Raw genomic sequence first — 25,218 nt, forward strand, 5'->3', positions numbered from 1 at the left:
TAATACAATATATAACACCTTCTCAAATCAAAAATTTTTATCAATAAAAGAAAATTTAGAGTTTTTAGAATTCATTGTAACCTAATATCTGATTTCCCAAGCTGCAATAAATATTTAATCTTTCTTTCTGCTTTAATTTTTCTTGATGTTTAGGGTATTTCTGCCTTTCCTATAAGTGAAGACATGATGCAATGGGATGTTGACATTGAAGGTCTACAGAATACAATTTGGCATGGTTTGTGCTTTGAAAACCAATTTACTTTTTTTTAAAAAAGCCTTTATATTATTAGCCTAATTTCTTTAAGGTTGCACTGTATAAATTTTCTAGAATTCCTAAAGTTTTCACATGTTAAGTTTTTCATTGTATGGCTTAATTTTTTGCCATTTGTCAACATGGATGGAAATTTCAGGTTTGAATTTTAGTTTATGCCCAGTCTTAATGTTATCATGTTTTTAAGAAGCAGACAGGAAAAATATCAACTGAGAATATCATCTAATAGTCTTCCATGAATTCAGAGAATAACTAACAAAATGCCTACTGACAGAAAAATCCCACAATTATGTCTCGTTTTTTTTTTTTTCTCTATGATTTTCTCACAGATGTCCAAAAGTCAAGTTCTCAAGAAGACTAAGGAACCATAAACTTCAATGACCATGCCCTTTTAGAGTTGCAGATTAACAGGATACACTTGCTTAGTGAGATAGTAGAGAAAAACATATAAGTGGATAATTACAATAAAATATAACGTGAATTTTGAATGGAATACTGAGAAGGCAGTGATTAGTTAATTTTGACTTGGAGAGTCAGGAACAGCTTCCCAAGGAAGTGACACTTGAGTTGGGTCCTGAAGAATGTCTGAGAAGTCACCAGGTTTAGAGTCAGGAGGAAGTGCAGGTAACCTAAACAGCCTAGCAAGAGCTGAAGAGAGAGGATTCTGGAGCAGAGAGTAAATATGAGAAACCCAGTGAAGAGGCTGGTATTAGAGGGACAGACTTAGTGAATGAAAAGGACTGCTGTGAATGTGGCTGAAAACACTGGGTTAGATTGTGAGGAGTCTATTATACCATCTAGAGGTGTCTGGGCATCCTCTAATTCAATTTACTTATTAATATAGTAAAACTCTAGGTACATTGGAGAGGATAAACTGTAGGCATAAACATCAATGTTAGTTTACAGTTAATCATTAATGTGACACTTTGTAAAAATGTTTATTTCTGTATCACAGGAGCATTCTTCCAACTGAGAATATGTTTTACATCAGAGTATAATTTTGTCCCTCCAGTTGTGAAATTCAGAACAATTCCTTTTCATCCAAATGGTAAGGAACAAATAAAACTATTATCGGAAATTCTGTCCATATTAATGTTATTCTTCATTAGTGTTTAATAATGTTTATTTTTAACATTATAAAGTAAGCATAATTATTGGGGAAAATATTAAAAAGCAGGAAAAAATTATCATCTGAATTCTAACTCAGAGAGATACTAGTCTTGACATTTAATGAGCTTTATTTCCTTTCTTCCATGGATGTATTTTATCTCCATAGTTGAGTTATTACACAAAGATGTATATATTTTTATTTAAAATGACATAATACATTTATTTCTGCAGTATTAAACATTCTTCAAAATATAATTTTGAACATGAATGATATTTGTATGTCTTCTTTGGAAAGATGCCTTTTCAGGTCTTCTGCCCGCTTTTGGTTGATTTGGGTTTTTTTTTAATATTGAATTGTATGAACTGTTTGTATATTTTAGATATTAACCCCTTGTCGGTAACGTCATTTGCAAATATTTTCTCCAGTTCTATAGGTTGTCTTTTCATTTTGTCAATGGTTTCCTTTGCTATGCAAAGCTTTTAAGTTTAATTGGGTCCCATTTGTTTATTTTTGCTTCCCTTGGGAGACTGAGCCAAGAAAATACTGCTATAATTTATGTCAAAGAGTATTCCATGTATGTTTTCTTCTAGGAGTTTTATGGTTTCTGGTCTTATACTTAGATCTCTAAACCATTTTGAAATTAATTTGTATATGGTGTGAGGTAGTGTTCTAATCTCATTGTTTTGGCTCATTGCTATGGCTATCCAGTTTTCCCATCACCACTTGAAGAAACTGTCTTTTTTCCATTGTATATTCTTGCCTCCTTTGTTGTAGTTGAATTGACCACAAGCGCATGGACTTATTTCTGGGCTCTCTGTTCTGTTATGTTGATTTATGTATCTGTTTTTATATCAATACCATGTTTTGATAACTGCAGCTCTGTAGCATAATCTAAACTCTCAGAGGGTTATACCTCTAGCTTCATTCTTTTTTCTCAAGATTTCTCTGTGGCTCCATATGAATTTTAGGGTTATTTGTTCTAGTTCTGTGAGAAATATTCAGGATATTTTGATAGGGATTGCATCAAATCTGTTGATTGCTTTGAATGGTATGGCCATTTTAACAATGTTAATTCTTCCAATCCAAGAGTATGGAATATTGTTCCATTTCTTTGAATCATCTTCAGTTTCCTTCATCAGTGTTTTATAGTTTTCAGGGCATTGCTCTTTCACCTCCTCGGCTAAATTTACTTCTAGGGTTTTTTATGCTATTTTAAATGGGAATTTTTTTTAACTTTCTCTTTATGATATTTCATCACTGTTGTTCAATCACTAAGTTGTGTCTGACTCTTTGCAACCCCTTGGACTTCAGCACATCAGGCTTCCCTGTCTTTCACTACCTCCTGGAGTTTGCTCAAACTCATATTCATTGAGTTGATGATGCCATCCAACCATCTCAAACTCTGCCACCCACTTCTCCTGCCCTCAGTCTTTCCCAGCATCATGATCTTTTTCAGTGAGTTGGCTCTTTGCATCAGGTTACCAAAGTGTTGGAGCTGCAGCTTCAGTCCTTCCATTGACTATTCAAGGTTGATTTCTTTTAGGATTGACTGTTTCATCATTAGTGTATAGAAATACAATAGATTTTTGTATATTAATTTTTTTCCTTCAGCCTTGCTGAATTCATTTATTCTACTAGCTTTGGGATGGAAACTTTAGGGTTCTATATAAAGAATATGTTTAATATTCTTATTCATATTTAATTAATAAAGATTTGTTTCCAGTAACAGTATTGGATATGCAGAAAAGGGAAATGTCCATAAATAGCTATAATGTCCATAAAATAGGAATTTTTAAGTAAAATGTATTACAGCTATACACATTGCTTTTAAACATAACAAGAAAGATATATGAAGACTTTACTCTTTGGTCACTGTATGTCCCTAGAGTCTTCACTCCCTGGCACAGAGTTGGTGTTCAAATATTTTTTGCATAAACTTGTCCAAAAATATGTTGACAATTTACTATTAAATGAGAAATACTTTGAAGAATAAAATGTAATTTAATTTTAAAAACACCATAACTACACACACAAAAGTTTGTGTGTGTTTTTTCCCAAATACTATTAATAATTTAGTTGATTGACTGTATTAGGGCATAGGCTAACCTTGTCAAATGACTTTTCAATGTATATATAACAGAACAAAGCTGGCAGGAAGGTTTTACCATCCTCAACTTGTGGGTTCCATTTCTGGACCTAAGAAATTCATTCTGTCACTATTTCCAGCCAGTGGGAAGGGGAGAGAAAAAGAGAAGAGAGCAGATCAGCTACCTTAAGAAAATATGATCCACAAGGTGCACACTTTACTTCTGCTGATGTCCCACGATTAAGACTTAGTCACATGGCCACATCTTGTTAGAGGAAAGGCTGGGAAAATGTGGGCAACTACGTATTCATCTAAAACCACACAGGGGCATGGGGAGGAGGCAGGCATCATGTTTCTTACTACAGAGAGAAGAAATGGAGGAAAGGAAGAACAAACACTGGAGGACCATGAGTAGCGTTCTTGAAACTTTTCATATTGTTTCTTGATCATCTTTTTTACCACTGAGTCATAATTTCAGTTTTCACTTACCACAGTTTTAATACCAACTAGAATTTTTTTCTAAATACTTTTTAAAATCACATTGTTAACTCACATCTTGTGTCACTGTTAACTATTATTGTAGATTTAAAATACAATGCCCCAAAGCGAAGACCCCTCTCACCTTTTCAACATTTTCTTCCCAGATCTTTCCTAAAGATTGCAAGATCTTTCCATTGGATATAAATATTTTTCTTATTTTTTTTTATAAAAATTGTTTATACATTAATAAAAGTATTTTTAATAATGATAACTATCATTTTTTGAGAATCCACTTTATGCCAGGTACTCTATTAAGGACTTTGTTTTTTAAACTCTTTTCTGTGAAGGTAGGTACTTCAATCATATTCCCCATTTCACATACTAGGCAAATGAGACCTAGAGAGGTAGTTCATTGCTCAGTGTCTATTGCTGATAAGTGGAGGAGTCAACTGTCAAATTTATGTGTATCTGACACCAAAGTCCATGCTCTAACAACTGGTCTATATTGACTGTCCCATTCATTGCAAAGTTTGTCACTTGCTTTCTAACTTAGCCTAGAAAGTTGATTTTAGTTGATCTTCATAAGTTTTAAATGATAATTTTATGTATAAATATTAATGTGTTATTTTAATACAGTAGACCCACATTCTGGCAAGCCCTGTATAGATTTTTTGGACAGCCCTCGTAAATGGAATAGAAGCTATACATTGAGCAGCATCTTGCTTACCCTCCAGGTAAGAACAGATTAAAAATAAAATGCCGTCTTTGTTGTTGTTTAGTTGCTTAGCTGTATCAGACTCTTTTGTGCCCCCATGGACTGTTGCTCGCCAGGCTCCTCTGTCCATGGGATCTTCCAGGCAAGAATACTGGAGTGTGTTGCCATTTCCTTCTCCAAGGGATATTCCCGACCCAGGGATCAAACCTGTGTCTCCTGCATTGGCAGGTGGATTCTTTACCACTGAGCCACCAGGGAAGCCCAGTGATATCTTTAATACATTTAATTACCCAATTATTTAAAGTATAAGGAATAAAATATACAATGTATATTGAAATATTTAAAGGATTTGAGTAAGCTTATATGACTCAATAATATTTCTACATCACAACTGTAAAATGGAACTTGAACTATAAAAACTGTTATTTTTAAAGTGAAATTGATAGCTTAGGCCCTTTCCAACCAAACAATATGTGTTTTATAAAAGAAGAAAAGAACAGTTTGGATGGTTTCAATTCTGGAAATGTACTCTTAGGCTTGCTTTTGGCTCCTAACGTCAATTTGTAATGTTGAACAGGCCTTTTAGATATTTCTTCATTCATGAACCTTGCCTTCCTCAGAGAGGTGAACAAGTGACTACAACATAAAATAGTCAGCTTTATCCTTTATTTATGACAGTACTAGAGACCTGCTTTGGTAAGCTTTCATATCAAACCCAGTGAACAATTAAACCAGGAATTTCCTCCTCTGCTCAGTAGAACCCTGTTTATAGAATGTGTCTTTCGCATCCTAAATCTATGGTATTTAGAAGCATGCTTCTGTGTTGTTTGTGCGTTATGTTATTCCTGACCCTCAAAGAGCCTCCTTTCTCATCCTGAGATGTTAAATGATTTGAGTGTCACTTGCTTTGACCACTTACATCTGGCCCAGTGAGATTCTATCCACCAGGTTTTATCCATGATAAAATTATATCTACTCATCATTAATAATATTTGGAGATAAAATATTATATTTTGATTATCTGAAATACCTGGAGAATAAAGCATTCTGGCTTAATTGAATTTTCTCAGTAACATAGAATTATAATAAAAATTCCATCTCTTTTATGTCTTGTTTTCAAAAATAAAACTATCATTAACTTTCTATCTCGTCATCTTAGTATGCTGAGTAAAATTTAATATTTTTAAAAATTCAGTGTTGAATTTAATCATTCATTCATTCTACAACTGTGTGTTGAGCATATGTACTGGTACCAGGCCATGCTCTGGAAGAGAGAGCAAAGACTTTGAGGAAGTAAGCGAGCATGATGTGCAGAGATTTGTGGTTGATCTTTCAGATTCTTTCAAACTGAGTCATCCTATCTCTTCCACCTAAGTAGAAACAGCCTTAAAAACAGTAAAAGTGAATGTTCCCTAGAATGTAATGAGTGAGGGCAAACCAGAATGAAACGGTGAACATTTTGAATTGCAGAATAATTTAATCAAGGTAAATTGGGGACTGTGAGTTTAGATTGCTTGGCTTCACTTCTTGGTTCTGCCACTTAATACCTTTGCACTTTTGGAACAAGTTTCTCCACTGAACATTCCCTCCATTTCTTCATCAGTAAAATGCGACTGTTAGTAGCTGACTCATATAACTTGTGAGGACTAAATGTATAAATACATGTGAAGTACTTAGAACCATGAGTGGTATAAAAAAAGAATTCAATTAAATCTGGTTAATATTTTCTTGTTCTTAATTTTAACCAGTAATACAAAGTGACAGCAAAGTGTTCCCAAATATGTCATGAAAAGCCCGTAGATTACACAGTTACTTTTATTTTTCAAATAGTTTTATAAAACAAATATGCCCACATTAGAAAACATTTTTAAGATAGTAGAAAGGAAAAGAAAATCACTGGTAATCATAAAGAAATTCCTTCCCTGTCGTTATTAATATTTTCTTCTGATCTTTTCTCTTGTGTTTTGGTTTTAAATCTTCAGTTCCACATTCCCTACAAGGTCAAGGCCAAATTCTGTTGCCTGACAAATGATCTGCTTCTCACACCTTGACCTTAACCCTCTGAAACACACCATGGCATCCTGCTATTATTTATATCTTTATTATTATTATTATTTTTTACTCACAGTGCTTGGTTCAATTCAGGTTAAAAAGCATTTATAGAGTTCTAAACTCTAAAGTTACAAACCAAGTCAATCTTGGACCTTAAGAAGTGCTCAGTCCAGTTCTGCATCTGACTAGCATCCCATTGTATTCCCTCTTAGTCCTTTTGGCAAGCAGCTCCTCATGTTTTAAGAGTCAGGTCAAAAGATGCCTCCTCTGAAATGCCTTTCCTGATTTCTTTTCCTAGGTGAAATTGATGGCTTTGATTTGGGGGGGGGGGGCGCTTTCTTAGTGAAGTGTTGCCCTAACTAAATATGTGTGAGAGAACTATAATGCTGTAATGCAAATACTGTTTCCTTATCTGCCTTCCCCTATTAGACTGGAAGCCCCTGAAGGTCAGGAAAGAAGTCTAATTCTTGTGCTAGATACTAAGTAATATGACTGAAGCAACAAATCTGTTTTTACAGAGTTGCAAGGCTATGGTTTTTCCAGTGGTCATGTATGGATGTGAGAGTTGGACTGTGAAGAAAGCTGGTAGCCGAAGAATTGATGCTTTTGAACTGTGGTGCTGGAGAAGACTCTTGAGAGTCCCTTGGACTGCAAGGAGATCCAACCAGTCCATTCTAAAGGAGATCAATCCTGGGTGTTCATTGGAAGGACTGATGCTAAAGCTGAAACTCCAATACTTTGGCCACCTCATGCGAAGAGTTGACTCACTGGAAAAGATTCTGATGCTGGGAGGGATTGGGGGCGGGAGGAGAAGGGGACGACAGAGAATGAGATGGCTGGATGGCATCACCGACTCGATGGACATGAGTTTGAGTGAAATCCGGGAGTTGGTGATGGACAGGGAGGCCTGGTGTGCTGTGGTTCATGGGGTCGCAAAGAGTCAGTCACAACTGAGCGACTGAACTGAACTGAACTGAACCGAACTGAATGATAGTATATGTGTTCAAATTATATAGCTTATTACTTTATCATGTAACATTTCACTCAAGTAATTTCCAGGCTGCTACAATTAATATTTTAATGGCTTATTTAATAGTTCTTTGGCGTTCAGTGCTGCCCAATAGAACTTTAAGCACTTATGGAAATTTTCAATATCTGTACTGTTCAATATAGTAACCCCTAGTCTCTAGTTCTACTGAGCACTTGGAATATGGCTCCTATAACTGAGGGATTGAGTTTTTCATTTTATTTAAGTACTAATAATTTAAATTTAGATTACTTTCTGATTACCACCTTTTGAATAACAGGTGATACACATTTATAATTATGACTTTGTAATCCATGGGATTGATACTTGAAATGGTGCTAAAAATATTTTCAAGTCTAGATATGCTAACTATACGCTCCTAAATTTCTATGATCTTGATTTCTTTGAAAACTTGTCCTTTCATATATAAGCAAAAGTAAATATCAACACTCATCCACAGAATGAATTCCAAATTCATGGCCTTTAACTAATTGGATAGTATAAAATATACTCACTGGTAAAGTGAACAGTATGACAAGGCAAAAAGATAGAGGCACTGAAAGATGAACTCCTCAGGTCAGTAGGTGCCCAATATGCTACTGGAGATCAGTGGAGAAATAACTCCAGAAAGAATGAAGGGATGGAGCCAAAACAACACCCAGTTGTGGTGTTGGACTGGTGATAGAAGCAAGGTCAGATGCTGTAAAGAGCATTATTGCATAGGAACCAGGAATGTTAAGTCCATGAATCAAGGCAAATTGGAAGTGGTCACCAGGAGATGACAAGAGTGAACATCGACATTCTAGGAATCAGCAAACTAAGATGGACTGGAATGGGAATTTAACTCAGATGACCATTATATCTACTACTGTGGGCAGGACTCCCTTAGAAGAAATGGAGTAGCCATCATAGTCAACAAAAGAGTCCGAAATTCAGTACTTGGATGCAGTCTCAAAAACGACAAAATTATCTCTGTTCGTTTCCAAGGCAAACCATTCAATATTACAGTAATCCAAGCCTATGCCCCGACCAGTAATGCTGAAGAAGCTGAAGTTGAATGGTTCTATGAAGACCTACAAGACCTTCTAGAACTAACACCCCAAAAAGATGTCCTTTTCATTATAGGGGACTGGAATGCAAATGTAGGAAGTCCAGAAACACCTGGAGTAACAGGCAAATTTGGCCTTGAAGTACAGAAAAAAGCAGGGCAAAGGTTAACAGAGGTCTGCCAAGAGAATGCACTGGTCATGGAAAACACCCTGTTCCAACAACACAAGAGAAGACTCTACACATGGACATCGCCAGATGGTCACCACCAAAATCAGACTGATTATATCCTTTGCAGTCAAAGATGGAGAAGCTCTATACAGTCAGCAAAAACAAGACCAGGAGCTGACTGTGGCTCAGATCATGAACTCCTTATTGCCAAATTCAGACTTAAATTGAAGAAAGTAGGGAAAACCACTAGACCATTCAGGTATGACCTAAATCAAATCCCTTATACAGTGGAAGTGAGAAATAGATTTAAGGGACTAGATCTGATTAGAGTGCCTGATGAACTATGGATGGTGGTTCATGACATTGTACAGGAGACAGATATCAAGACCATCCCCAAAAAAAAGAAATGCAAAAAAGCAAAATGGCTGTCTGAGGAGGCCTTACAAATAGCTGTGAAAAGAAGAGAGGTGAAAGACAAAGGAGAAAATGAAAGATATACCCATTTGAATGCAGAGTTCCAAAGAATAGCAAGGAGGGATAAGAAAGCCTTCCTCAGTGATCAATGCAAAGAAATAGAGGAAAACAACAGAATGGGAAAGACTATATATCTCTTCAAGAAAATGAGAGATGCCAAGGGAACATTTCATGCAAAGATGGCCTCGACAAAGGATAGAAATTGTATGGACCTAACAGAAACAGAAGATATTAAGAAGAGGTGGCAAGAATACACAGAAGAACAATACAAAAAAGATCTTCATGAACCGAATTACCACGATGGTGTGATCACTCACCAAGAGCCAGTCATCCTGGAATGTGAAGTCAGGTGGGCCTTAGGAAGCATCACTATGAACAAAGCTAGTGGAGGTGATGGGATTCCAGTTGAGCTATTTCAAATCCTGAAAGATGATGCTGTGAAAGTGCTGCACTTAAAATGCCAGCAAATTTGGAAAACTCAACAGTGGCCACAAGACTGGAAAAGGTCAGTTTTCATTCCAATCTCAAAGAAAGGTTATGTCAAAGAATGCTCAAACTACTGCACAATTGCACTCATCTCACACGCCAGTAAAGTAATGCTCAAAATTCTCCAAGCCAGGCCTCAGCAATACGTGAACCATGAACATCCAGATGTTCAAGCTGGTTTTAGAAAAGACAGTGAAACCAGAGATCAAATTGCCAACATCTGTTGGATCATCGAAAAAGCAAGAGAGTTCCAGAAAAACATCTATTTCTGCTTTATTGACTATGCCAAAGCCTTTGACTGTGTGGATCACAATAAACTGGAAAATTCTTCAAGAGATGGGAATACCAGACCAACTGACCTGCCTCTTGAGAAACATGTATGCAGGTCAGGAAGCAGCAGTTAGAACTGGACATGGAACAACGAACGGACTGTTTCCAAATAGGAAAAGGAGTACATCAAGGCTGTATATTGTTACTCTGCTTATTTAACTTATATGCAGAGTACATCATGAGAAATGCTGGACTGGATGAAGCACAAGCTGGAATCAAGATTGCCGGGAGAAATATCAATAACCTCAGATATGCAGATGATACCACCTTTATGTCAGAAAGTGAAGAACTAAAGAGCCTCTTGATGAAAGAGGAGAATGAAAAAACTGGCTTAAAACTCAACATTCAGAAACCTAAAATCATGGCATCCAGTCCCATCATTTCATGGCAAATAGATGGGGAAACAGTGGAAACAGTGGCTGACTTTATTTTTCTGGGCTCCAAAATCATTGTGGATTGTGATTGCAACCATGAAATTATAGGACGCTCACTCCTTGGAAGGAAAGTTATGACCAACCTCAGTTCAGTTCAGTTCGGTTCAGTCACTTAGTCGTGTCCAACTCTTTGCGACCCCATGAATCACAGCACGCCAGGCCTCCATGTCCATCACTAACTCCCGGACTTCACTCAGACTCATGTCCATCGAGTCGGTGATGCCATCCAGCCATCTCATTCTCTGTTGTCCCCTTCTCCTCCTGCCCCCAGTCCTTCCCAGCATCAGAGTCTTTTCCAGTGAGTCAAATCATCGCATGAGGTGGCCAAGTATTGGAGTTTCAGCTTTATCATCAGTTCTTCCAATGAACACCCAGGATTGATCTCCTTTAGAATGGACTGGTTGGATCTCCTTGCAGTCCAAGGGACTCTCAAGAGTCTTCTCCAGCACCACAGTTCAAAAGCATCAATTCTGTGGCGCTCAGCTTCCTTCACAGTCCAACTCTCACATCCATACGTGACCATGGGAAAAATCATAGCCTTGACTAGACGGACCTAAGAAATGTCTCTGTTTTTTAATATACTATCTAGGTTGGTCATAACTTTCCTTCCAAGGAGTAAGCGTCTTTTAATTTCATGGCTGCAATCAGCATCTGCAGTGATTTTGGAGCCCAAAAAAATAAAGGCTGACGTTGTTTCCACTGTTTCCCCATCTATTTCCCATGAAGTAATGGGACCAGATGCCATGATCTTTGTTTTCTTATGTTGAGCTTCAAGCCCACCTTTTCACTCTCCTCTTTCACTTTCATCAAGAGGCTTTTGAGTTCCTCTTCACTTTCTGCCATAAGGGTGGTGTCATCTGCATATCTGAGGTTGTTGATATTTCTCCTGGCAATCTTGATGCCAGCTTGTGCTTCTTCCAGCCCAGTGTTCCTCATGATGTACTCTGCATATAAGTTAAATAAGCAGGGTGACAATATACAATCTTGACGTACTCCTTTTCCTATTTGGAACCAGTTGTTGTCCATGTACGGTTCTGACTGTTGCTTCCTGACCTGCATACAGGTTCCTCAAGAGGCAGGTCAGGTGGTCTGGGATTCCCATCTCTTTCAGAATGTTCCACAGTTTCTTGTGATCCATACAGTCAAAGGCTTTGGCATAGTCAATGAAGCAGAAATAGATGTTTTTCTGGAACTCTCTTGCTTTCTCCATGATCCAGCGGTTGTTGGCAATTTGATCTCTGGTGCCTCTGCCTTTTCTAAAACCTGCTTGAACATCTGGAAGTTCACGGTTCACATATTGCTGAAGCCTGGCTTGGAGAATTTTGAGCATGACTTTACTAGCGTGTGAGATGAGTGCAATTGTGCAGTAGTTTGAGCATTCTTTGGCATTGCCTTTCTTTGGGATTGGAATGAAGACTGACCTTTTCCAGTCCTGTGACCACTGCTGAGTTTTCCAAATTTGCTGGCATATTGAGTGCAGCACTTGCACAGCATCACCTTTCAGGATTTGAAATAGCTCAACCGGAATTCCATCACCTCCACTAGCTTTGTTCATAGTGATGCTTTCTAAGGCCAACTTGACTTCACATTCCAAGATGTCTGGCTCTAGGTCAGTGATCACGTTATCATGATTATCTTGGTCGTGAAGATCTTTTTTGTGCAGTTTTTCTGTGTATTCTTGCCACTTCTTCTTCATATCTTCTGCTTCTGTTAGGTCCATACCATTTCTGTCCTTTATCGAGCCCATCTTTGCATGAAATGTTCCCTTGGAATCTCTAATTTTCTTGAAGAGATCTCTTGTCTTTCCTATTCTGTTGTTTTCCTCTATTTCTTTGCATTGATTGCTGAGGAAGGCTTTCTTATCTCTCCTTGCTATTCTTTGGAACTCTGCATTCAGATGCTTATATCTTTCCTTTTCTCCTTTGCTTTTCGCTTCTCTTCATTTCACAGCTATTTGTAAGGCCTCCTCAGACAGCCATTTTGCTTTTTTGCATTTCTCTTCCATGGGGATGGTCTTGGTCCCTGTCTCCTGTACAATGTCACGAACCTCCATCCAGAGTCATCAGGCACTCTATCAGATCTAGTCCCTTAAATCTATTTCTCACTTCCACTGTATAATCATAAGGGATTTGACAGCATATTAAAAAGCAGAGACGTTACTTTGCCAACAAAGTTCTGTCTAGTCAACTCTATGGTTTTTCCAATAGCCATGTATGGATGTAAGAATTGGACTATAAAGAAAGCTGAGTGGCGAAGAATCGGTGCTTTTGAACTGTGGTGTTGGAAAAGATTCTTGAGAAGTCCCTTGGACTGCAAGGAGATCCAGTCCATCCTAAAAGAGATCAGTCTTGGGTGTTCAATGGAGGGACTGATGTTGAAGTTGAAACTCCAATACTTTGGCCACTTGATGCGGAGAGCTGACTCATTTGAAAAGACCCTGATGTTGGGAAAGGTTGAAGGCAGGAGGAGAAGGGGATGACAGAGGATGAGATGGCTGGATGGCATCACCGACCCAATGGACATGGGTTTGGGTGGACTCCAGGAGTTGGTGATGGACAGGGAGGCCTGGCGTGCTGCAGTTCATGGGGTTGCATTGATTTGGACATGACTGAGTGACTGAACTGAACTGGTACAGTTGTTTATTGATGCTTCAAATTTATTTATCCTCTGGGTAGCTTTTTATGTTATTTCACGCTATCACAAGGCTACTTTAGAAGCTGAACTTTTACTATTTCTGCAGGGTATCTGATTTGTATATGTTAATTATTCCTTTCATTCCAGTTCATAAAAAACCATCAAATGTAGCTTGTGTGTATATTATATACAAGTTCTTAAGCATAGTGGTGAATGTAAAGACCATTGAATAAACTTTACCAAATATGTGTCTGAGTGAGACTCTCTCCAACCAAAGAGCAAAAGCTTCCTCTTGAAGAAAAGTTTCATCTGCTTCTCACCCACTTTGAAAGATATAGTGCAATCCACATCAAATCCTTGTTTAAGCGGTTGCAATATTCTTGAAAAAATAGCCCAGTGTGTTTTCCAAATATGAAAAAAAAGAGTCAGAAAATTCTTGTTGCTTTTGAAATATCAGCTGTCAGATTGCTGGTTTTATTAGTGAAAGATTGCCATCATTTCCATGACTCTTAAGCCACAGTAATCTACTCTGAGCTTATCTACACTTAGACATTCTGGCTATAATTATTTTGGCTATATTTTGTTATCTAGATTCTGGTTATAATTATTTTGGCTATATTTTATTATCTAGTTTGTTTGTTGTAATCTAACATTAAGCATACTGAATTATTGAGTAAATTTTTCAAATTTATGTTAATATTAATTTTGAGATTCCAGATAAATAAGATCATAGCCTAACAGAACTACCATGTTTTGGTTCCTACTGGACACCTATATTATCCAGATGTGTAGATACTATTATGGGCAGAATTTTGAAGATGTCCCCCAAGACTCCCACTGTCTGGTTACTCACTCAAACTCTGACCTAGGTGTGAAGGAATTTTGCAGAAGGAATTACCATTACTAATCAGCTCACTTTAAATAGAAAGGTTTCCTGAATTATGCAGGGGGATGACCAAAATAATCACATGAGCCCTTACCAATAGAAGAGGAAGACAAGAGTCTCTCAGAAAATGCAGTAAAGACGGAGGAAAGGAAATGGTAGGAGAGGTCCAAGCAAAAGAAGGTTTTTTTCCCACTTTTTCCTCTGAGACATAGAGGTCCAAGTGTAAGTACCAGCAAGAGATGCCTCAGGGTTGAGGGAAGCCCCCAGTTAACCATCAGCAAAGAAACAGGAAACAGTCCTACAGTGAATTCAGCAACTGAATTCATCTAACAGAAAACCATAGGAGTGGAAAAGGTCAGTTTTCCTTCCAATCCCAAAGAAAGGCAATGCCAAAGAATGCCCAAACCACCGCACAATTGCACTCGTCTCAAATGCTAACAAAGTAATGCTCGAAATTCTCCAAGCCAGGCTTCAACAGTACATGAACCGAGAACTATCAGATGTTCAAGTTGGAATTAGAAAAGGCAGAGGAACCAGAGATCGAATTGCCAACACCTGTTGGATATTCAAAAAGGCAAGAGAGTTCCAGAAAAACCTTTACTTTTAGTTTATTGACTATGCCAAAGCCTTTGATTGTGTGAATTACAACAAACTGTGGAAGTTCTTAAAGAGATGGGAATACCAGATCACCTTACCTGCTTCCTGAGAAATCTGTATTCAGTTCAGGAAGCAACAGTTAGAACTGGACATGGAACAACAGACTGGTTCCAAATAGGGAAAGGAGTACGACAAGGTTGTTTATTGTCACCCTGCTTATTTAAATATATAGAGTATATCATGTGAAATGCTGAATGAATGAAGCAAATGAATGAATGAAGCAAATGAATGAATGGATGGAAGGATGAAGCACAAGCTGTAATCACGATTGCAGGGAGAAATATCAATAAGCTCATACACACAGATGACACCACCCTTATGGCAGAAAGCGAAGAGAAACTGAAGAGCCTCTTGATGAAAGTGAAAGAGGAGAATGAAAAAGCTGGCTTAAAGCTCAACATTCAGAAAACTAAGATTATGCCATCTGGTCCCATCACTTCATGGCAAATAGATGGGGAAACAGTGGAAACAGTGCCAGACTTTATTTTTGGGGACTCCAAAATCACTGAAGATGGTGACTGCAGCCATGAAATTAAAAGATGCTTGCTCCTTGGAAGAAAAGCTGTGACCAACCTAGACAGCAAATTAAAAAGCAGAGACATTACTTTGCCAACAAAGGTCCATCTAGTCAAAGCTATGGTTTTTCCAGTAGCCATGTATGGATGTGAAAGTTGGACTTTAAAGAAAGTTGAGTGCTGAAGAATTGATGCTTTTGAACTGTGGTGTTGGAGAAGACTCTTGAGAGTCCCTTGGACAGCAAGGAGATCTAACCAATCTATCCTAAAGGAAATCAGTCCTGAATATTCATTGGAAAGACTGATGCTAAAGCTGAAACTCCAATACTGTGGCCATGTGATGCAAAGAACTGACTTCTTTGAAAACACCCTGATGCTGGGAAAGATTGAAGGCAGGGGAAGAAGGGGACGACAGAGGATGAGATGGTTGGATGGCATCACCGACTCAGTGGATATGAGTTTGAGCAAGCTCCAGGAGTTGGTGATGGACAGGGAAACTTGGTGTGCTGCAGTCCATGGGGTCACAAAGAGTTGGATACAACTGAGCGACTGAACTGAAATAACTGAACAGAAACCTGAATGAACTGTGAGACACATTCTTCCCAGAACCTCAGATAAGAGCCCAGCTGGCTGATACATTAATTTCAGTCTTGTGCAGTCTTGAGAAGAGAAGCCAGTACAACCAACCCCAGCTTCCTACCTGTAGAAATATGAGAGAATAAATTTGTGTTGATTTAGACGCTAAATTTGTGGTAATTTGTTATAGCAGTGGTAGAAAACTATAGTTGTTCAGTTGCGAAGTCATGCAGGTCACTGCAGCATTCACACTTCCGTGACCTTCATTATCTCCAAGAGTTGGCTCAAACTCATGTCTGTTGAGTCAATGATGTCATCCAACTATCTTGTCCTCTGCTACCCTCTTCTTTTGCCTTCCGTCTTTCTCATCGTCAGGGTCTATTCCAGTGAGTCGGCTCTTCGCATCAGGTGACCAAAGTATCAGCTTCAATTTCAGCATCAGTCCTTCTAATGACTATTTAGGGTTGATTTCCTTTAGGATTGACTGGTTTGATCTCCTTGCAGCCCAAAGGACTCTCAAGAGTCTTCTCCAGCACCACAATTCGAAAACATCAATTCTTCAGTGCCCAGCCTTTTTTATGGTCCAACTCTCATATCTGTACATGACTACTGGAAAAACCATAACTTTGACTATATGGACCTTTGTTGGCAAAGTGATGTCTTCGCTTTTTAATATGCTCCCTAGGTTTGTCATAGCTTTCCTTCCAAGGAGCAAGCATCTTTTAATTTTATGGCTGCAGTCACTGCAGTGATTTTGGAGTCCAGGAAAATAAAATCCGTTACTGCTTCTACTTTTTCCCCTTCTATTTGCCATGAAGGATGGGACCATGAGTGTCTTGAGAGTAAGGACCATGTTTCATTTGTCTTTGTCTCCAGGTGGACACATTGTAGGCATTTAATAAATGCTTCTTGAATGTTGTATGTACTGCTTTGTCTTTTTCCCCTAAGAAAAAAGCCACTTTAAAAATTCTATGTTCTATATGTTTTCCTATAGTTATGCTTTCTAATCCAGTGCTAGAAAATCCAGTGAATTTGGAAGCAGCCCATATATTGATGAAAGATGAAACTCTGTACATGCCATGATCTTAATTTTTTGGATGTTGAGAAAACTACTTGTTTTTGTTGTTCAGCCTCTAAGTCATGTCCAACACTTTCCAGCCCCATGGACAGCAGCACGCCAGGCCTCCCTATCTCTCACTGTCTCCTGGAGTTTGCCTAAGTTCATGTCCATTGAGTCGGTGATGCCATCCAAACAGCTCATCTTTTGTCACCCTCTTCTCTTTCTCCCTTCAGTCTTTCCCAGCAGAGAAAACTACTAGTGAAACCAAATTAAGCACTCAGTGATCTGGGGGGATATTGAATTGCATGCAAGCTTTTAATACATGTGTTTGTTTATTCATGATCTAAATATGATCTCATGTTAAAATGTAATTATTTTTTAATGGAAATGTTTCAGTGTTTCCTAATGTTTAGTTCCCTTTACACATAAATCAATTTAAAGTTATGTGATAGGAAGGAATAATTTACAGGAAGGAACTTGTAACTTGCTTTGATCCTAATGTTTGGCTCATGAATGCACAGTATAAAACCAAGATAGATCATGAGTGTCTTGAGAGTAAGGACCATGTTTCATTTGTCTTTGTCTCCAGGTGGACACATTGTAGGCATTTATAAATGCTTCTTGAATGTTGTATGTACTGGTTTGTCTTTTTGCCCTTAGAAAAAAGCTGCTTTAAAAGTTCTGTGTTTTGTATGTTTTCCTATAGGTTATGCTTTCTAATCCAGTGCTAGAAAATCCAGTGAATTTGGAAGCAGCCCATATATTGATGAAAGATGAAACCCTGTACAGACTAATAATTCTACGACTTTTCCACCAGCCATTACCATGTAAGAAGTGACTACTTATTGTTATTTGCCAATTATTAATTATTCGTAGCAAGTAAATGATCTAGCAAGTAACTTGCATACAACAGTATTTTCTGTATCCATTTTCAGTAATGAAATCATACTAAGGTCTCTCCTGTTTTACCTGTGTCAAATCCATCTGTGTAATCCTTTCTTTTTCTCATTGACGTATAATTGACTTACGTTAAGTATAATTGACAACATAACCAAAGTTGTGTTGGTTTCAGGTGTACAGCAAAATGATTCAGTTATACATACATATTTATCTATTTTATATATGTGTTTTTTCAGATTCTTTTCTCTTATAGGTTGTTATAAAATATTGGGTTTAATTCCCTGCGCTGTACAGTAGGTCCTGATTATCTATTTTATGTATATTAGAGTATATACGTTAATCCCAGACTCCTAATTTACCCCTGCTTTCCCCTTTAGTAATCACAAGTTTGTTTTCTATGTCTGTAGGTCTATTTCTATATTATATATAGGTTCATTTCTGTCATTTTTTTAGATTCCACATATAAGCAGTATCATATTCGTCTTTCTCCATTTGGTTTAGTGTGATCCTTTTTTTTTAATTATCAAAAATTGTAAGCTTAGTATCTTTAAATGTCATGGTCATATGGACAAATGGTGCCCATGTCATAAAGATATGACATCAATTTTAACTCTCTGATCTATAGTAGCTATTTCTCAGACTTTACCCTCAGTAACCACCAGATCTTACTAATCTGAGACTCCTTTCCTCTTGGTTAGGAAAACTGTCAGCATTTTTTTTTTTTCTAGAGAGGTCCCCTTCTCGGTTTTTCTTCAAAGAATCCATGTGGAAATGACGGGCTTTTCAGTCTTTCTGTTCTGTTGACCAATGTTTTTCTGATACCCTTGGTTATTTCACTCTCTTCTTACCCACAACCCTTTCGTAACTCTTAACCCCATCACCTCCATTGTTCCTTTGCTTTCTCTACAATGAGAAGAGCAAAGCTATTGGCTTCTCTTGCCCAGAGGGGTCTTCTGGTGACATAGCGTTTTCCTTTACAATCTGCCCTTCCTTTCAGCGGTACCCAACAGCATCACAGGGTAACTGGCATTGTTACCTCCCCGATCAGCAGGCCTTGCTGCTCAGGCTCACTCTTCCAAACTGATCTCTCTTGTGCTTTTTCTCTTCACTAGATGTCCATGGTCTCTTCTTTCCCCTTCTGGGAGCTGCCAGTCCATTAAATGTGTACAATTTGTGATGAAATTCAAGTACTTTTCCACAGAGCATCTGAATCTGATGCAGTATTGATTAGGCATCTTTTTCAGTATCTTCAAATATGTCATGATTATTGAAGAGTTCTTCAGAATTCTCTTGACAATTTTAAGGCTGGTGTGGCCACAGAGGAATGGTACTTCTTCACGCTGATCATATTTCTGACCAATCAGAATCTGTAGCATTCCCTCGCTGTATCCTGTCCACTCAGGAAATGTTTGGGGAATGAGCAAATGAATGATACGCATCCCTTAATGTTTCATCAAGCCCTACAGTACCATCCTTGCACAAGAATATTCTATACAAAGCTATATTCGTATTCTGGTGAATGGAAATTTAAGAACCGGTTGTAAAGAATTTTCATGAAAATGATTCTGTGCATTAGATTTTGGTTTTAGCCTGAAAGAGAAGGATGAGATGAAATTGGAAGACAAGCTGGCCCTTTCTTTTCTTCTTTTCTCTCAGGGTAGTGTCACGCTTCATTCCTTTCAGTCCTCCAGCTTTGCCACCAACCCAGACAGGAAAGTTGTCCAGGTTGCCAAATCACTGAACAAATGAGCGACAAAGCAAATAGTGCTTTGGCAGGTTTTCACTGTTTGTTTTATGTGTGTTGGTGAAATATGTGGAAATCCAAGACAGTGAATAGTTTTCAGCTTGCCTGCCCTCACAGCAGGACTGGAGTAGTACCTTTAGTGCCAGGAAGAAAATGATTTTCTGCAGCTTCATAGGAAAAGATTGCTGTAATGAAGCAGAAGCAGCTGCTATGGTGGAAAATAAAGTGCAAAAAACCGTGTTCACTCTAAATTAGATGGTCATATAGTGCCATGTGGATTTCTGTGAAAAACAACATCCAGTGAGAATTAATTACCTATAATGACTTGGGCTTCCCTGGTAGCTCAGCTGGTAAAAATCTGCCTGCAATGCAGGAGACCCTACTTCAATTCCTGAGTCAGGAAGATCCACTGGAGAAGGGATAGTCTACCTACTCTAGCATTCTTGGACTTCCCTGGTGGCTTAGCTGGTAAAGAATCTGCCTGCAGTGCAGGAGACCTGGGTTTGATCGCTTGGTTGGGAAGATCCCCTGGAGAAGGGAACAGCTACCCATTCCAGTATTCTGGCCTGGAGAATTCAATGGATAGTATAGACCATGGGGTCGCAGAGATTCAGACACGACTGAGCCACTTTCACTTTAATGACTTGAAAAAAAGGTCTCTACTACATTACTGCAAGAATCAGATCTCATATTCATTTAATGTATTAATAAAGAGGTCTAGAAAGTACGTAGAAGAAATTATTATACCATTCTCAGATAACACAGAACTGGAGTAGGTAATTAATTACATACATGAGAAACTCAAGAGGCAGCTAACTGTATCATCTCTGTAGGCATTAATTTTAGGCTACAATAACATTGTCAATGCCCAGTAGTAGGTCTGGCTATAGGTACTGAATAAACATTTGTAGATTGAATGAATAAAAAACACATAAACTTGGATCCTGATTTTACTTCATAGTTTACAAAGTGCTTTCACAGGCATTTATCCCCCTGATCCTCAGCCTCTTCCTCAGTGAGGAAGCTGAAGATCAATGATGAAAGGATTAGCCCAGAGCCACACGGAGCTAAGCTACAAGGCCAGAGAACCAACCTGGATATTCCCATTGCTTCTCCAATGGGGTAATGCAATGAAACCTCCAATTTAATACAATGAACATAAAGTCATCCATTTGGGATCAAAGAATTATATTTCCAAGTACAGAAGAGACCTGACTTCACAGCAGAACGTTAGTCTATGAAAAATTATCAGAAAGCTCTTTGAACAGAAGCCTAATGTGGATAATAATTAATGATAATTTACCAAGCATGTGTAAGATGATAGCTTTCCTGACTGGTTTGCTGTGCCTTCATCCAAGCATGCTCAACTTGGAGCCTCACATTTCCTGTGCTGAAGAAACTGTACATTTAGCTAATGGAAGGAAAGCTAAAAGGCAGTTGTAAAATCTGTTTTCAAATATTTGAAGGGATTTCCTATAGAAAAGGGAAATTTCTTTTCTGTTGCTCCAGGATCCTAATATCAGACTAAAATTGAAGCTACAAGTCAATCATATCTTCCCCAGGACTGGCAGGTTGTAGCCACTGATATCCATGATATACAGGCTTTGCCCTATTTTGTGTCAAAACATACCTTGAATACACCAGGGACTTTTTTTAAATTCTCGTCATCAGTGATCTGGAATTAATTTTGTTATCCTAAGCCTAAGACTCCCATTTGGTATGTAGACATGCCAGTCCCTCTCATTCCCCCAAGTTTGCTACCATCTGCTGTGTGCCTGAAGAGCTAGGTCTTTGCCTTGGTGGACTGACAAGAATGCACAAGCTGTGAGCTCAAACCCAGCTTTTGGAGATCCCGATGACCTCCCCATGTCTCGGCAGCCTCTTCTCCTTGTGGTCTGGACTCTGACCCCCTTAATTATAGTTTGGGTGCTCACACATACCAGACTGCCTGGAGCAGTCCTGGAGTGATCATGTCGAGTTCTCCCTTCACTCCCTCTTCACTCCCTTCAATCCAGTTTGGGCAATCAGTTACAGTCAGTTGGGTTAGCTGATCTTCCTAGATGTTGCATTTGCAGCACCCCTCAGGGGAAAGTCCATCCAGCAGGTCCCAGCCGACCAAACACAAGGAAGGATTTTCTAACCATTCAAGTCACTTACGAGTGGGCAAGACAGTGTTGACAGGTGGTAATCTCCCTATCACCAAAGGTATGCTTTCATAGCTTTCGTTCACTTGGCAGAGCTTAATGACTGGATTTTCAGGGATGTTGTCAAAGAATATTTTACCCAGTGTCAGGAGTTGGACAAGGGGATTTTTCAGGTGCCTCCCAAGTTATATTTCAATTTGTTTATGAAAACTTGGATGTCTGGAAGAAGACAATGTGTAAAATAACTGTGTTGCCTCCTAGATTCTGAGTAAATTAGAGACTTTATAGTTTGTTCCAAAGGGATTTCATTTATAGTGGTCCCCCCTTAGCTACCTTTCCACTTTCCATTTTTAGCCTTCTGTAGTCAATTGCGATCTAAAAGTATTAAATGGAAAATTCCAGAAATAAATGATTCATGAGTTTTCAATTGTGCTTCATTCTGAGTAGCATGATGAAATCTCTTGCCATCCAGCTTCATCCTGCCCAACATGTGAATCATCTCTTTGTTGGGCATCTCTCACCCGTCACTTAGTAGCCATCTGTATTATCAAATGAACTGTCCGATGTCTGAGGTACCTTAGTGCTTCTGATCAAGTGACCCTTACTTAATCATGACCCCAAAGCACAAGAGTAGTGCTGCTGGCCATTCACACATGTCAAGAGAAGCCATAAAGTGCTTCCTTTAAGTGAAAGTTCTTGACTTAGTAAGAAAAAAATATCATATCTGAGGTTGCTAAGATTTACAGTAAGAACAAATCTTCTATCCATGAAATTGTGAAGAAGGAGAAAGAAATCCATGCTAATTTTGCTGTTATATCTCAAACTGCAAAAGATATGGCCACAAAGCATAAGTGCTTTGTTAAGATGGAAACAAGACATTAAATTTGTCCAAGATATTTTGAGAGAGAAAGACCACATTCACATAACTTTTCTTGCAGTATGTTGTTAACAATTGTTCTGTCTTATTATTAGTTATTCTTGTTAACCTCTTACTGTGCTTAAGTTACAAATTAAACTTCATCATAAGTATGTGTATATAGGGGAAAAAAAGCATAGTATAATGTATATAGGGTTTCATACTGTCCATGTTTTTAAGCACCACTGGGGGGCTTGGAGGGTATCTCCTGCCAATAATGGGGAACTACTGTAAGCTCATATCTCTTACCTTTTTTTTTTTTCAGTTTGTCCCAGTGAATTTTTATTTCTGTGTGGTAATATGGTCAAATTATTTTTTGTTTATCATGTTTATTTTTATATTTAAAGCATGCATGCATGCATGCATACTCACTCAGCTGTGTCTGATTCTTTGCAACCCCGTGGACTATAACCCACCAGACTTCTCTGTTCATGGGATTTCCTAGGCAAGAATACTGAAGTAGGTAGCCATTTGCTCCTCCAGGGGAGGGGATCTTCCCAACCCAGGGATCAAACTGGCATGTCCTGTGTCTCCTGCATTGGCACGTGGATTCTTTACCACTGAGCCACCTGGGAAGCCCTATTCAAAACATAGAGTCATATAATTTAAAAAAATCTTTGGTTGAAACAAAATATATAAGAATATAAAAATAATTAATAGTAGCCAAACCTAAGGAATAATTTTTGTCTTAGGTAGGCATATTCCTTTAGCTTTTGTTAAAGGAGAGTCATTCTACTAAGTTTCAGATTCTTAATAAATAAACTATAATTTAATTACTGACAGTCAAAATACAAGAATAGAGAATAATTATAGAAATATTAGGAAGATTATACTACTAATTCCCATTGTGTAGTAGTTAAAAAAAAATGATGATCGCACAAATACATCCCATTCTGCTTGCAGTGAGGAAGATGTGATCAGCATTTGATTCTTCTTCAGTTTAAGTTCTCCATTTGTTCACTGTTCTTTTTAAAGTCCTCATTACAGTAGAAGAAGTTTTAAAGAAACTTGTTTCTACAGCTGAAACAGATGATGTCTCAGAATTTCAGGTGTTTTTTTCTTCAAAGGGAGTGTTGGTTGTTGAGTATTCCTGTAAGAATTCCATTTCCTCTGGGAAAATGTTCTTTCTGAATATCAGGAGGAAGAAATTTAGTGGTATAAGTTACTAATTAATGAACATGAGCTTTAGCACCATCATTCAGATCTAATTTTGTTGTTGATGATTACAGTATTGTCACAGATAGAGCTGATATCTACAGATGTCAGACAATGTAAAAAATCTGACTTTAACAGGGATAGTGTATGTGGATCTTTTTGCTGGGGTTCCAGACCTCTTTTTTCCTGTTTGTTCTTCATTGCACCAGATAGTCCAATATCTTTTAAGCAACGTTTTAAAGCAGTTTTACTAAAAATCTTAAGTATCTATTTTCTATCAAAGAAGTATTTGTTCATAGCTTTAAAGGACAAATAATCCAAATCAGTTCCTAAGGAAATACAGCAGACTTGTAAGCCCCACCATCCATAACTAAAAGCTGCCCCCACGCCCCCAACAAGGTACCAACAGCTTTCAATACATTTAGCTGTTTCTTTTGGAATTACCGCTTAGAAATACCATTTCTAAGTGTATTCCATACTAAAATTCTAGGATTTTCAGTTTAGATATGACTCATGGGCTTCTTCTGAAAGATAAAGATTGAAATTTTATGGTGCCATTTCCACTCATGTTTTCTCTCCCCCATTCTCCTAGTATCATGCATTTACATTAATATGACTTAGTAAATATTCTTCACAGACGAGCCATGACTGACTTTTCTTGGACAAATGGCCTGTATTTTTATTCCCTTGGTTTTGTTTTTTGGATTTATTTTGGTTTATGTTTTGGAAAAATATCTACCATTTATTCTTCCCCCAGACTTTCTGACATAACTGCCAAGAACAGTTTTGGTATTCAGTTTGGTTTTTCCCCTGGGAAACGCCTTTGCTGAGGCGCTCATTCATCTTCCTCTTCCAGTTCTGAACTGGCAGTTCTCTCGCACGAATCCTCGGAAGACCTTTCTGCCACCTGTTGAATGGGAGCTCTTACGTGATCTCTGCTTTTCCTCCTGGTTGGTTTGCTCCTCCATTTTGTTGAAACACTTCTGCCAGGAGCTTCCTGGTACAGAAGCACTAAATCTTTCATTACTTCACATGACTAAAAATGTATTCACTCCACTCTCATATGTTCATAATTTGGTTAAACTTTAGTTTGAAAATAGTTTTCTTTCAGAATTGTAAAGACTGGTTTTCAGTATTACCCTTAAGAAGTCTGCTTTCATTCAGATGTCTGCCTCTCCACATGTGATTTATTTTCAGTGGAAGCTTTTAAAATCTTCTCTTTATTCCCAGTGATCTGAAATTTCTTGATAATATTTCTTAATATAATTTCATTTTTTTTCCTCCTCATTCATCAGGTAGGGCATTTCATGGGCTGTTTGAATCTCGAACTCTAACTCTTTAGTTTTG

General features: G+C 38.0%; 1 protein-coding gene across 1 annotated transcript in view; it reads left to right on the forward strand.

Moving 5' to 3' along the window:
- UBE2U (ubiquitin conjugating enzyme E2 U) overlaps positions 1–25,218 on the forward strand; it is a 72,609-nt gene that overhangs the window by 1,619 nt on the left and 45,772 nt on the right. Inside the window, exons 2-5 of the mRNA XM_055403560.2 lie at positions 154–235; positions 1,227–1,319; positions 4,585–4,682; positions 17,719–17,839. Coding sequence (XP_055259535.2) covers positions 154–235; positions 1,227–1,319; positions 4,585–4,682; positions 17,719–17,839 — 394 coding nt within the window. The remainder of the gene's footprint in view (positions 1–153; positions 236–1,226; positions 1,320–4,584; positions 4,683–17,718; positions 17,840–25,218) is intronic.

This window comes from Moschus berezovskii, chromosome 4, assembly GCF_049115385.1.
Source record: "Moschus berezovskii isolate FMDL1 chromosome 4, NW_MosBer_1.0, whole genome shotgun sequence".
Classification (NCBI taxonomy): Eukaryota; Metazoa; Chordata; class Mammalia; order Artiodactyla; family Moschidae; genus Moschus; species Moschus berezovskii.